Here is a 14927-nt window from a genome sequence, read left to right as displayed (position 1 = left end):
AAGGACTCTTCATGCTTCAAATTTGCCAGTCGCCTGAATGCAATAGGACTTTGCTGAAAACGACAGGACTCTCTTCACTCTTCAAACTGTCAATCGTTTCCTTTGGAGTGCTTTCCTTGTCGAATATAGACTCTTGATATCAGGGGCTTATCAATACTCCCCTCCAAAAGTTTCACCTTGTCCTCAAGGTGAAAATCTGGAAAGTGGGATTGCATTTTTGCATAAGATTCCCAAGTATTTTCTCAAGGCGGCAGTCCTTTCCATTGAATCAAAACCTCCAGCAACCCTTGAGTAGAGAAACGAATGTTGAGCAAGGCTTCAGGTGTGAGCTGCAACTCACCATTTCCCTGCAAACAAGTTGGAAGCGGTTGCGGCTTAATGTGCTGCCCCAGTGCCTGCTTCAATTGTGAAACGTGAAACACCGGGTGGATCCGTGAATCATTAGGTAAACGTAGACGATAGGCGACTGGTCCCACTGGCTCAATGATCTGGTATGGCCCATAGTAGCGATGGCTGAGTTTCTCATTGGGCCGTTTGGCGAGTTTCTGGAAGCGATAAGGTTGTAGCTTAAGAAAAACTTCATCCCCCACTTGATAATGCACTTCCCTACGCTTTGAATCCGCGGAATTGCACATCCTATCTTGGGCCACCCGCATATTTGTTTTGAGATCCTCCAACACCTAATTGCGCTTTCGGAGGAACACATCAACCTCATCCACTTTAGATCGACCATCCTCCCAACACAGAAGAGAGGGGGGTCTCATCCATACACAACCTGAAAGGGAGTCATTTTTGTGGCTGAATAAAACGTCGTATTGAACCAATATTTGGCCCACGACAACCAATTAATCCAGTCCTTCGGTTGGAGAGCGCAAAAGCATCGTAGGTAAATTTCAAGGCTGCGATTTACCACCTCTGTTTGACCATCCGTTTGAGGATGGTAGGCACTGCTAAACTTGAGGTTGGTACCCGCTAATTTGAAAAGCTCCATCCAAAAATTACTAAGGAAGACATGATCTCGATCGGAGACGATGGTTTGAGGGAACCCATGCAAGCGGATAACCTCCTTGCTGAACGAGATAGCCACATCCTTGGTGTAATAAGGGTGTGAAAGAGCGATGAAATGCGCGTACTTGGATAGCCGGTCAACTACAACAAGCACGGTATCTCCACTCTTAGTCCTGGGTAACCCACCAATAAAATCCATGCTAATGTCTTCCCAAATGCGATCTGGAATTGGTAGTGGTTGAAGGAGTCCAGCGGGTTTCATGGCTTGATATTTACTGTGCTGACAAGCATCACAACTAGCCACAAATTCGCGGACAACAGCCTTCATTCCTACCCAGTATACCACAACTGCTAATCGCCTGTAAGTCCTCAAAAACCCTGAATGCCCACCGAATGGGGTAGAATGATACTCTGAAAGTAATTTGGGAATTAATGGTGACCCATCGGGGATGACTAACCGATTCTTATAGAGTAAGGTGCCCTTTTGAAGTTGGTAGCTGGGGTAGTCCTGGTATCCCTTCAGCAAGGCTTGAATGATCTTCTGGTAACGGTCCGAGGGGTGTACCGCTGTATCTAGTCCCTCACTTTCCTGCCAAGTTGCTGTTGTCATCGAATAAAGCTGCTTATCACCCTGCGACCTTCGCGAGAGAGCATCGGCGGCTTTGTTTTCGCTGCCCGGACAATACAATATCTCAAAATCAAATCCCAAAAGTTTCAAGACCCACTTTTGTTGATCAGTAGCCACAATGCGCTGTTCCAGCAAATATTTTAGACTTTTCTGATCCAATCGTACTTTGAAATGTCTCCCCATCAAGTAATGACTCCATTTTTGGATGGCAAGTACTATTGCCATTAGTTCTTTCTTATAGACAGACTTGGTTTGTGCGTGAGGGGACAACACTTGGCTCCAGTTGGCAATGGGATGGCCCTCTTGCATCAAAATCGCACCCATCCCAAAACCTGAAGCATCAATCTCTACCAAAAACTCTTTCGTGAAATCTAGCGTTACCAATACTAGAACGGTTGTCATGGCTGTCTTGAGGGCATTAAACGCCGTCGTTGCCTCGTTACCCCCACTGAAATGCATCTTTCTTCAATAAGTTCGTGAGTGGAGCGGCAATTTTACCATAATTTCGGACGAATCTGCGGTAATACCCGGTTAATCCTAAAAACCCTCGCAAGGCTTTAAGATTGGCGGTTGGGGTCACTCCACCATGCACTTAATCTTCCTTGGGTCCGCCGTGACTCCGTCTTTAGATATGATATGCCCTAAATACTCCAGTGTAGCAACCCCAAACATGCATTTTTTTAGGTTGACTACGAGGTGGTGCTGTGTGAGAAGTATAAAGGTGGTTCGCAAATGGGCCACATGTTCCTCCATGGTCTTGCTATACACCAAAATATCGTCAAAGAACACCAAAATAAATTTTCGCAAGTGTTCTCGAAATACCTCATGCATTAGTGATTGAAATGTGGCTGGAGCATTCGAGAGCCCAAACGGCATCACCAGGAACTTGTAATGCCCATTATGTGTACGAAAAGCCGTCTTTTCTTCATCACCTTCCGTCATTCTAATCTGGTGGTATCCTACTTTCAGATCAAACTTGGTAAACACTGTGGCTCCGCCTAGCTCATCCAACAGTTCGTCAATTGCAGGAATGGGAAACTTGTCAGGAACTGTGAGTTTATTCAGGGCACGATAGTCCACGCAGAAACGCCATCCGCCATCCTTCTTTCGAACCAACAATACTGGACTGGAGTAAGGACTCACACTAGGTCGTACCAATCCTGCTGTTAACATTTCCTGTACCAATCTTTCGACCTTGTTCTTTTGAGAATGTGGGTAATGATAGGGTAGAATATTAGGTGGGTTACTTTTCTCGGCTAACTGTATCTGGTGGTCTTGCTTCCTTCTTGGCGGCAGTTCAGTTGGTTCAACAAATAATTGAGCAAAGTCAGTTAATAAATGTGACACTGCTGTACTCTCTTGTACCTCTATATCGTCTCCGACGGGATGCTGAGGTTGTAGCCAGTATCCATCATTGCCTACTTGAACCGACTGTAGCACACTCTTCAATGTTGTTTCTAATTGCAGCAAGGTTGGATCCCCATTTAGTTTCACGGGTCGTCCCTGCCACTCAAAGCTCATGGTTCTCAAGCACCAATTACTGCATACTTCCCCTAGTGTCTGCAGCCATTCTACGCCCAAGATTATATCAATGCTACCCAAATTGAAAGGGTAAAAATTTTGCACAAAGACCTCGCCGCCTAGCTGAATCGGAATCTGTCGACAAATCCCCGTACCTTTGCTAATCGTCCCATCGCCCAAAGCAACCTGAAATTTTGTTTTCTAGATTTCCAATCCCAACGGCTCCACCAACTCTTGAACGACGAAATTGTGCGTTGCTCCACAATCGATCAAAATGATGACTTCACAGCCATTTATTTGTCCTGTTAGTTTCAATGTGTGTGGTGAATCAATCCCCACCAAAGAGCTATGCGAGAGTTCCGTATCAAGCACCGGCTCCATATCGTCGTCATTAATCACTCCTTCCGCTGCTGCAACTTCTGGACTATCATCGTCGTGGAGTAACAACAACCTTAGTTGCTTCAGAGGGCATCGATGGCCTTTGGAGTATGGGCCGTCACACCTGAAACATACCCCTTTGTCCATTTTATCTTTGATTTCTTCCTGGGATAACCAACGTGAGCGTCCTGAGCTCCCCGTCGCAGCTGTAGTTGCAGGTCGAGATTGTGAAGAGGAAGATGCGGGTTCACTTCTTTGGTTTGGCCGAACCGAACTGTTAAAGCTTTGGTTCATTCCGGTTCCCTGAACCGTATTGGTTCCTTTAATATTGGTGTTGGGTGGGCTGAAGTTAATAAAACGTGAGGTTAGATTTTGGGCTGATTGAGTGGGCTGGGCCAAAAAAGATTTCTTATTTTTCCCCACTCCATTTTTGTCCTCCACGGCTTGGGCCAGGTCCATTATTTGGCCCAAATTGGTGAGCCCAAATAATCGAACTTCAGCCCTTACTTCTTCATTTAAACCAACGAAAAACACCCCTTCAACCATTCTCCATCTACCGCTCCGGCTGCTGCTGCTAATTTCTCAAAACCTTCTCTATATGCTGCCAACGTTCCACTTTGCTTGTGATTAATCAATGCTTCTTGGGGAGTCTTCAGCTGTGATGAGTTAAATCGATAGATCATCGATTCTTTCAAGTTTCTCCATGATGACAATGGCTGCTGTAGTTCTCGGAAGCGTATCCATCCTAGTGCTGCACCTTCAAAACAAAGGGTTGCAGTTCTGAGTTTCTCTTCATCGCTGAGTTTGTACAGATCAAAGTACCTTTCAGCTCGTGCGATCCATCCCATCGGATCTTCCCCCGAGAAAATTGGCATCTCAAGATGTCTAGGAAGGAAGTCTCTCGGTTTCTCTGGTTCGATCGTACTCTTGCTGTAATCTGGAACTCCATCGGTTCTAGTCACCTCCGGCATTAAGGTATGCATCTCTGCTGATTTTCCTTGCGATAACATGAACCTTAATTCATCTCTGAACTCGTCATTGGCCTTTTCTCCTTTCTCTATGTTTTGTGCTAGGAGTCCCACTTGACCTTGAATCTCTTTCACGATACTTTCCAATTCCTCTACCCTCTGCTCCATTCGACTCTTGACCATTCCCCTAGAATCGATGGCTCTGATGCCAATTTGTTAGGTACCTGAATGAGGCTACTTAACAAGGTGGAATAACTCAAGAAGAAAAAAGGGACTTTGAATAAAAGTTGAATAAGAAACAATACATTCTACCAGTAGTAGGTGATTTCTACGGCTACCCAAGAGCAATGGCTCTCACATAAACTTCTCTATATATCCTTTCTACTCATCCTCCCCCCTATTTATAGCAATTACATTCCTCTTTCTACTCATCCTCCCCCCTATTTATAGCAATTACATTCCTATCGAATTAATTAACAAAATCAGCCTACTTCGAGTAGGACTCTTCAAAAGTAACCTAACTGTAATGTAACTCTAACCTAGATGTTTTATGACTCTTGACTCTCTAAATCTAATTCTAATAACCTTAATGCAGAAGGACTCTTCATGCTTCAAATTTGCCAGTCGCCTGAATGCAATAGGACTCTGCTGAAAACGACAGGACTCTCTTCTTTCTTCAAACTGTCAATCGTTTCCTTGGGAGTGATTTCCTTGTTGAATATAGACTCTTGATATCAGGGGCTTATCACAATCCCAATCCAAACTCCTATTTTTCAGAAACAACAGGGCAGAATAGTGATAATTCTCAAGAAACAATTATATTTACCAGTGTCACCAAAGATTTGGCCTGTTGGCAATGACCTACGCCTTTTGGTGAAGAGGTCAGGGTTCAACTCTCCCTAGCGGTATATTTAAATTATAGATAAAAGCTACCATGACGATGTTGTCGAGGTATCTATAAGTTCGCCCTGATGAACCATAGACCCAAAAAAGCAATTATATTTACCAGAAGAATTATAATCCTAGTAAATATAGTGATAGTCAAAGGCAGTGGCAGGTATACCAATTAATAATAATAGACAGCAGCACTAATAGCTCTCAAAGCTATATTCGAAGTTCTAGTATAATGACAAAGCAAAAGTCGATCCGAGTAAACATAGAAAATACTAGGATAGCAGCAACATCAATACAGATATACTATCAGCAGTAAAACATGTGGGTAGTAGTGATAGTAATATTCGTACCAGTAAGGGTATTACTGATCAAAAGATATAATGCCAGCCCTACTTCAAGTACTCCAAATTTCTTTGAAGAAAAAATTTCTGATCACAGCTCATGATCACTGGGAAGGAGTGAGCCTCCCTCAGCTTGACAAAGCATACATTCGCACTGTCGAGGCGAGTGGTGCACTCATGTTCGATATTTTTTCTCTTTCTCTATTTGTCTTAAGAGATACAAAATGAGAGGAAGGCTAATCTAATATTTATTTTACCTTTTTCCCTTTTCCTTTTAGATCTTTTTGAAAAGTTCCTGGAGTAACTGAGGAACCAACAGTTCTGATACTGAAGAAGTACCTGGATAGAAAGTTTTGATTATCTTTTTTTTTTTTGGTAGAAAAAGTTTTGATTATCTGATCGTCAAGGTAACTGGTTTGGCTTCAGAAAATAGAGCTTCTGCTGATTGGTGCTTTTCTTTTCTTCTTTTCTTCTTTTTATTTTTTTATTTTTTTCCCCTTGGTTTAAGTTTTCTAGGGTTTTGTGTACTTGTAGGACATGCAGATGTAGTAGTGGTAGAAGTTGATCATGGGGATCCATTCGATAGATTTGTGAATGAATAGGGCCTATAGAAACGTAGAGTTCTCTCATGAGTAAAGAAGAGAAAGCGGGAGTGGTTTATACTCCTTTCCTTGTTCTAAAGAACACAGGCTGGTCTAGAAAATGATAATATCCTCACTGGGTTGCTTGCCTCTCCTGTTCTAGCTGGCAATTCCCTGGTCTTATGAGACAAAACTAAGCTTGGTGAGATAGGTTGCTCAGGGAAATGATAAAGAGAACCCTCACTTGGTTGCTTCTCCCTGTTATAGATAGTCATTTTATTCAGAGACAGAGACGAAGTAACCATGGATATTTTAGGTCTGTTACAATTCAAACAGTGAGGAGAAATTGGAAAAAGCAGCACCTGAGATGGAACTTGTCATTTCTTTCTTTTAGGTGAAGCCTTATGAAAGATTAAATATCTTCGAGATTTAAACCACAATCATATAGATAAACTCAGTGTAGCAGAAATGAGGATGCTAAGATGGATGAGTGGCAAAACTAGGATGGATAAGATAAGAAACGATCATATTAGAGTTGGGCTGGGAGTTGCTCCCATAAGTGATAAGCTTAGAGAAAGTCGTTTGAGGTGGCACGGCCACGTTTAACGGAGACCTATAAATGCTCCTGTACGGAGAAGTGATATAATCCATATTGAAGGAACTAGAAGAGCTAGGGGTAGACCTAAGATAACCTTAGGAGAAGTGGTGAGAAAGGATATGTATAGCTTAGGCCTTGTATCTAGCATGGCTTCGAACAGAACTGATTGGAGGGCAAGAATCCATGTAGCCGACCCCATTTAGTTGGGACAAGGCTTATTGTTGTTGTTGTTGTTGTTGTATTTAAACCACAATCAGATGAGAATGAAGAGCCTAACGTAGGCTTTCCCATTAAACAACCAAATGATAAAAGAAAATGAGTACTTCAATTAGGACTGTAGATACAGAACCTATTTTAGTCATTTCTTACAAGTTTTACAGGATTGAAGAGACCAATTGATCAAATAGCTTCAGTTTCTCCTTTACTTATTTTCTAGAACTCTTATGCATGTCATCCTTTGATCACAATAAAAATGGATAATTACTATCGCGTCCCTATATTATAACTCAATTACTACCTTTATCCCTTGTATATTTTGAAGTTACAAAACCAACCTTTAACTTTGTTAATAATCACTAATGCCCCTCGTTATTAACCTCCGTCAATTAACTAATGATTTGGCATTTATATATTTTTACCCCAAATGACCCTAAAATTTGCTCTTTGCTTTACCATTCTATTAATTTACAGTACTACACTTAGTTAATTAGGGGAAAAACTAGCCGTAGAACCTTTTTTTTATTTTTTTTTTATTTTTTCCCTCCCTCTCTTAAAAGAAGTACAGTTTCCACTCCTCTTCTTGTCAACAACCTTGAGATGACTTAGGGAAATACTGCCGGCTTTCTTCACAATCAACAGTTCTATACTCTTCTAATGGTGTAAGTGGGCGACTTTTCGAAAGAAAAGAAAATATCAACAGAATGATGTGGAATGAGAACTTTAGAGGGTTGAAAACACTGTTTCTCCAAAGGACTTATAGTCCTATACTTGTACAAAAGCACAAACCAAAACATCAGAGATAAGAGTATTTATCAGCGATGAGGACTAAACTTCTAGCCATAGATTTCGATGGTCTTAACCTCAGGCTTCTTCTTCACCCCCACAAATGCTTGGAATCATTGACATTTTGCTTTGCAACTTCTGAAACTGGAAACTCAAGAATTTGCCATCTGAACAATCTCACAATTGTAGGTGGGCCACTTAATATCGTCTGCATCTGGGTCTTTATCATAGTAAAATTTTGAACTGGGGGATCAATTATTCCCCAAAAACAATGACAAGAATATAAGGGTAAAACTGATGTTCATTAGAGTTTTTTTTCATGGCGCCCACTTAAGTGGGCTATTAATTCTTGACTACTCCCTTAAGTGAGCAAAATTTCAAACAACCCACTTTTCACTTTTTTTGAAATTCCAAGTTATCCACTGTTAGAATTCAAATGTTTGATCTTAGTTTTTCAAAATTTACGGGTCAATTGACTAAAATACCCCTCTACTAGTCAAATTACTAAAATGCCCTCACTCACTTTGTGACGCAATCCCTAGATGAGTGAAGGGATTCTCCCTTCACCCATCTTATTCCTATACTTCTCTAGAAACCCCACTACCGTTGGTGACCACCATCCTTTCCCCTATTGGCGGCCATTGCCCCCACCTCCCCTTGCCGGAAATCACTCATCACCGCCGGTTCAAAACCCTAAAACAAAACGAATCAAAACCCTAATGGAACATCACTCTTTTTTTTTTTTTTTTTTTTTTTTTTTTTCATCCCCTCTCTATGCTCAGGTTATCTCTTCGCCCCCTAACATTACGGAAACATTTTACCATAAATTCTAGTTAACGGGCCATGTAAATCTCTCTGCATTTCCAATACTGCCAAAAGTATTAGGGGTGACGGGTTCTAGTATTATTTACGATCTAGGCTGTAACTTTTGTTAGACGAGCAGGATCCAATTTTCTCTTTTGCAGCTTGTCTCTTGGCAGCAACGGCTTCCTTAAGCTTCTCTGTACCTGGTGAACTCATGGGCTTTTTGGTAACTGGAATCAATTTCAGGCAGGTTTTCGTAGCCGTTGAGTCTCTAGATTTGAGAATGATCTTATGGAGAGAATGGCTGACATTCTGGCACCTCTTTGGAGACCTGATTCTTGAAGAACCACACCACATTTTTTAGGGTGGCAATTTAGAACAAAAAAATCAAAATCAAAACCACCCATTTAAAATCAAATCACACTGAAATAGTTCGAAGTTGAAATCCTTGTTGTTACACCTTACCTCTGAATCACTAGATTTGGCAGCTTTTCTTCTAGCATCAACAAATCTGGTTTGAAACTTCTCTAGTTCAGTTAATACATCAGGAACTTGTTGTCAAACTGCATTTCCAGCACTCATTCTTCATGGTTGCCTGCGATGGTGTGGCTTTGAATCGTTTTGAGAGAGGAAACTAGAATACATGGTTGCCATGACCAAAGAAACGCTGGTTTGGCTTCCGACAATGACAGGAGAGGGGCAGTGGTCGTTAGTAGGGGATGGGTGGTGGTTGCTGGTAATGGTGGGATTTCTGGTGAGGCATAGGAAGAAGGTGCGTGACGGGAGGGGTTTGGTCATTTAAGTGTCGAGTTAGAGGGCATTTTAGTAATTTGACTTGTAGAGGGGTATTTTAGTTAGTTGACCCATAAATTTGAAAAACTAACGGTCAAACTTTGAATAATAAACAATGGGTAACTTGGAATTTTGCAAAAAGTGAAAAGTGGGTAGTTTGAAATTTTGCCCACTTAAGTGGGCTCCATGAAAAAAACTTTATTCATTATGGTTTTCATAAATTAGGATAGTATCGTCTTTTGACTTATTAAATCCTTACAAAGACTAATAGACACTACATATCCAACATTAACAGCCACATAACACTGTTAGAAGAGAGGAGGGCAACGGTAATATCACTAAGAACATGGTTTTATTAGTAATAAGCTATAGTATAGGTGGCGACAATAAATATCCCTAACAAAAATGGTAGAATGATAGTGTGAATGCTTGATGTTGGTTGATCGCAGGGACACTCCTATTGTTTTCTCAATTCATGTGTAGAAGTTTTGGATGTTTCTATTATCTTCGAGAATTGTTTGTAGGTATTTTTTTCTTGGCTCAGATTGATTGCTCATTCTCTCTTTTTGGGAATAGTATTACTGAATGAATGTCATACTACTTGTTCTAGATATAGCTTTGCGTTAATTCACCTTAATCATGTTCATGGCAGATTGATTTTCACGCATGGGACTTCCATTAGTAGTCAGGGAAAGTGCCAAAGGGAACGATAGGAAAGCGTCCCATACAACCTCCACTGGTGTCCAAAGACAGAAATATCAAAAAGGCATTCCCCATTCCACAACTACAACCTAGGCATTCACATCATACCATGATTCCATACATATCACATTCACATTCACATCATAGTCCAAATCACATTCACATTACTCAGTAATCAATTCTAATATGTAAATCTCAATATGAACAAGCTACTGTAGTTACAGAAGTAATATAATGTAAAAAAAGTAAAACAACAGTAACTAACCCATGCATTCGAATCATATTATAACAAGCATGTAAATATGCATATTGTGAGTGAACGTACTCACTTCGGATTCTGAATCATTAACCTTCAAGTGAGAAATCAGAGAACAAATCCAAAATCACCTAAACAAGCTTAAACAAGCATGGTTTAAGTATTAAGATCAAACCCTCGAATATTGGAAGTCAAACGGATCAAAACAGACAAAAATTCAGCTACTGTCACTGTGGGCAGCTTGGCTGGGTCGATGGCCCATTCGACCCAAGCAATTGACCAGATGAATAGTACGGAACAGAAAACCCTAAATTGGTCATAACTTCTTCGTTTGAAGTCTGATTACTCTGAAATTCGAAGAGGAGTCCCCAGAAACATACTAAGACTATCTATGAAGGTCTAAGCATCAAACAAAGTCAATGGAATAGAGTTTTAATTAAACCTAAAATTAGGGTTTTACTAAAGAGAGTTCGTATATCTCAAAGAAATACTAGTGAGAAAGGGGTTTCACTCTAAAAAGGAAAGAATAGTATTTCAAAATCAAGAATCGGCATTGGGAATGGTCTAACAAGAAAAAGAAGCCTGCATCTCACAATCACAAAGGTAGATAGAAAACAAAGAGAGAGTAACTCATGGTCTAATGCCAGATCAAAATATAGGAAACTCACCATATGGCTTTAAGGAAACAGAGAGTGAATGGGGATTCACTCTAAGACTAAGAGGATCAGAGAATAGGCCATTACAGAAGTGTAATACCTTCCTCACAATCAAAACAATAAGAAGAAATAGAGAGGATAGATCTAGAGAGAAACAGATCAATTACTAATCTTGTAGAAGAAGATTCGATGGAGAAACTCTAATGGATGCTTGGTATCACATCCACCCAGCCGGTACCCTGTCTGGCATACCCGGGATGTGATCCACAGCCCCAAAAATCCATAGTCCAGGGACCACATCACCACATCGACGATAATATAATCATGAACAATCAATATCAAGCTAAACAATTGATAATAATAGAATTCGGAAAAGAGATACCAAAGATAATCAGAGTGCGGCAATAAATATCTTATCAAATAAAATTAAGAGGGCAGTGGGCGGAATCCACTCCTTCACTCAAGCAGAAAGTGAGGTCAAATCCCAAGTTATAAAGATAATTCAAAAGTAATTACACTTCCTCCAAGTTTAACAAACATAAAAGAAAGGGAATGGGCCTCTATGCATAAGTCTCCTCTACAATAAATAAGTTCTCTTCAAAAGTGAAGACCATAGAGATCCAACATGGCTGCTCCCAAACTATCCAAGGGCTAACCCTGATACGCCGAAGGATCTTCTTCGGTATCGTCACCGAAGTCTTCATGGTAGCTAGCCTCCGGATAGTAGTATGGGGTATCTGGGTCGGCCTCAAGGAACATGCCATCGGAATAATCACCTGTAGGGTACTCTAATACAACATTGAAACAAAAAAGGATTGAGTTCAAAAGAACTTAACAAGGTAGTTATTACACAACACATAAGCCACATGGTAACGATAATGAAATAATGCAGATGATATGAGACATATGATGCAATATGAATCTACTCTAAGTATGCTGGTCATCTATGGTAGACATGCTTTAAGCCGTAGCACCATACTTCTTTAGGTAGTCTCAGTCACTCATCACCGGGGGGAATTGGGTCCTACATCCCTCTCGGACAAATCCATGGTTGGGGGTTTCGGTCACCACTCTCTCACATCACCATTTAGCCTAACTATTGGCGCATGTCAAGGTAAAGCCTAGCCCAATGCGAGTCAACTACTTAATCATATCATGTCAGTTCCAGATATGTCCATTCCTCCCCTCTCGGGATCCTTTCCGGTATCCTTCACACTAGAGTCACGGATATTACTCACCGGACTCATCAACCCTATTGGTCATCCAGAAATAGTAGACGGGAAGCTCTCACGTCCCCTCACGGATCATTTCACCGGTCTTGAGTGCCTGGGAGCCCAAGTCTAGCCATTTGCAACCCTACCAATAAATGGCCCCTTTCGGGTATCCGCAATGCAATTTATGTCCTCTCACGGAGTGGTTACCGGTCCTGAGCGCCCACAAATCCACACTACTACCACGGGTCGTTCGGTCTCAATGCCCTTCCGAATCATGTCTGATATTATAGGGACATCCTAGCCAAACACCACTAGAAGTCCTATGTATGTCATTCAATAACCCAGGAAAGCGTCGTTGGACATCTTTGGAGAACATCCCATACTATTCCCTCCGATGTACAAGGACAGAAGCACAAGTAGGGTACTCCTCAATCCCAAGTTATACTTAAGCAATCACATGCCCAAGTCCATCATATCAATTCACAAGATACAACATCATAGTAAACATTCTATTCATAACATTGACATAATTCATCATATATTGAAATTGATAAACATAATAAGACATTGTAATAAAACAAATGTGAACATAATGTTATTGTTATAAGACATATGTAGGAAGTCTAAAATGATAAGAACATGAGATAGAGATTATGTTCACTATGTTAGGAATATCAAGTCAAAACCAAACATCCTAAGTAATTGTAGCAATAACTATCCTTACCTTGAGTTGGAGAAGAAGATGGTCCAAGATCACAAGCAAGTGGCCCAATTAGTCTTACAACCCTAAACAAACATATATGAAATATTAGAGAAGAAATCAGAACAATCGGAGATCGAACGAATCAAAACTAGGCAAAAGTTGCTGACAGCAACTCTATTGGTCGATACATTGGGTCAATGGTATCGACCAACAAGCATCGACCCAAAAAGTTTCGTACAGCAAGCTGGGTTTTGGGTTTTGGCCCAAATTCGGTCTTCTGGGTCTCGGATCGATACGAAACTTGGGGAACAGTCTAAACACATCATAGAGAATCTAATTATCAAAGAATTAACATCATCCAATGGTCAAATTAGAAATCCCCAAATTGGCATATCAAGTTCAAGAGTTGGAAATCATGGCATTGGCTATTTCTTAATGCAAGTTGGGGGAAAACATAGTAGATTAGGTAGGGAATAACTTAGGAGCACTATTGAAATTATATGCAAGGTAGAAATTAGACTAATCATAGTCTTCATCTCAGTTTTGTTAAATAAAGTAAGTTGGTAAGCAATAAATCATGGAAATGCATAGTTAACGATCAAGAGGTAAGTAAATCATAGTAAGATTGGGGAAAACATCAATGTATGAGGTAAAGAATCATGGCAAGGTGTTTGCAAGGTTGCAACACCTTGGCCATAGTCCAAATAGTAAAAATGAGAATAAAGATGAGTGAGAAAGAGACTAGGAGAGAAAGTCATACCTTGAGAGTAGAATAAGAGAGTGGAAGTGAGTGGTTGGCAATGATTAGTGGGGAAGATGCTTCACCATTACCAAGGAGGACTTCTTGGGAGTCTCATCCACGTTCTCAGGTGCCTCAATGATTAGAATAGGGTTCAAAACATGAGGATGGGGTAAATAGAGTAGAGAATATTCCACAGAATCTTTAAATCCGTATTCAGCAACATTGTTGGTCTATACATTGGGTCGATGGTATCGACCAATAGTATCGACCAAAACATGTTTCTGCAGAATTTAAAGGAATAGTTCAGCAACTTTAGGTGTGGACTTGAAGGGCTATACAAGGTCAAATTGCATGGGGTTTTCTCCTATAGTTGACTCAAGAAGTCTAGTTTCGGAGAATACTTTCAGATTTTGCACAGAAGTCCGTTTGATATCTCAATTGTCTCACTCTTCAACAGTGCGCAGATTCTAACTTAACATTGATAATGTGCTCAAGGGAGGAGCAACATCATCAATGTCCATTGAATGGAGTTCCGACACCACGTCATCAACTAGTAGGGTCCACAAGTCCCTTCTACCGCCACTTCGGGTCTTCGGACCTACAAACACAACAATTTCTGGGTCGGGTCAAGGTTAGGTAAATGCTAGATTTTACATTCTCCCCCCCCCCCCTTAAAAGAATTTTTGTCCTCGAAATTGAAAGCGTACCTGTGCTTCCAAAAAGATGAGGAAACTTCTCCTTCATTTCGTCTTCCTTCTCCCATGAAGCTTCTTCCGGGGTATGCTTCTTCCACCGAATCTTCACCAAAGGGATGGTGCGATTCCGCAGCTGCTTGTCCTTTTTATCTAGGATTTCAGCTGGTCCTTCATCGTAAGAAAGATCAGCACTAAGTCCTTCGGGTTCTTGCTGTAGTATGTGTTTCGGATTCTCTATGTACTTCCGAAGCATCGAAACATGGAACACATTGTGAACTCCAGCAAGAGATGGGGGCAAGGCCAAGCGACATTCAATAGGTCCAACTTCCTCCAAGATTTCATAAGGTCCAATGAAGCGAGGACTAAGCTTTCCTTTCACATTGAATCTCGTCACCCCTTTCATAGGTGACACTTTAAGGAAAACTTTCTCTCCAATTGGAAACT

General features: G+C 40.9%; 1 protein-coding gene across 1 annotated transcript; it reads right to left on the bottom strand.

The window, feature by feature from the left end:
* Positions 1–242: 242 nt before the first annotated feature.
* LOC149009283 (uncharacterized) lies at positions 243–656 on the bottom strand. Its single transcript, XM_089161040.1, has one exon. The coding sequence runs from the start codon at positions 654–656 to the stop codon at positions 243–245; it is 414 nt and encodes a 137-aa protein (XP_089017166.1).
* Positions 657–14927: the final 14271 nt, after the last annotated feature.

The sequence above is a fragment of the Hakea prostrata genome, chromosome 7 (genome assembly GCF_041222555.1).
Source record: "Hakea prostrata isolate BN-2017 chromosome 7, UWA_Hpros_2, whole genome shotgun sequence".
In the NCBI taxonomy this organism is placed as follows: Eukaryota; Viridiplantae; Streptophyta; class Magnoliopsida; order Proteales; family Proteaceae; genus Hakea; species Hakea prostrata.
Note: the sequence above shows the minus strand (reverse complement) of the source record. Positions and strands in the feature narration are given on the sequence as shown.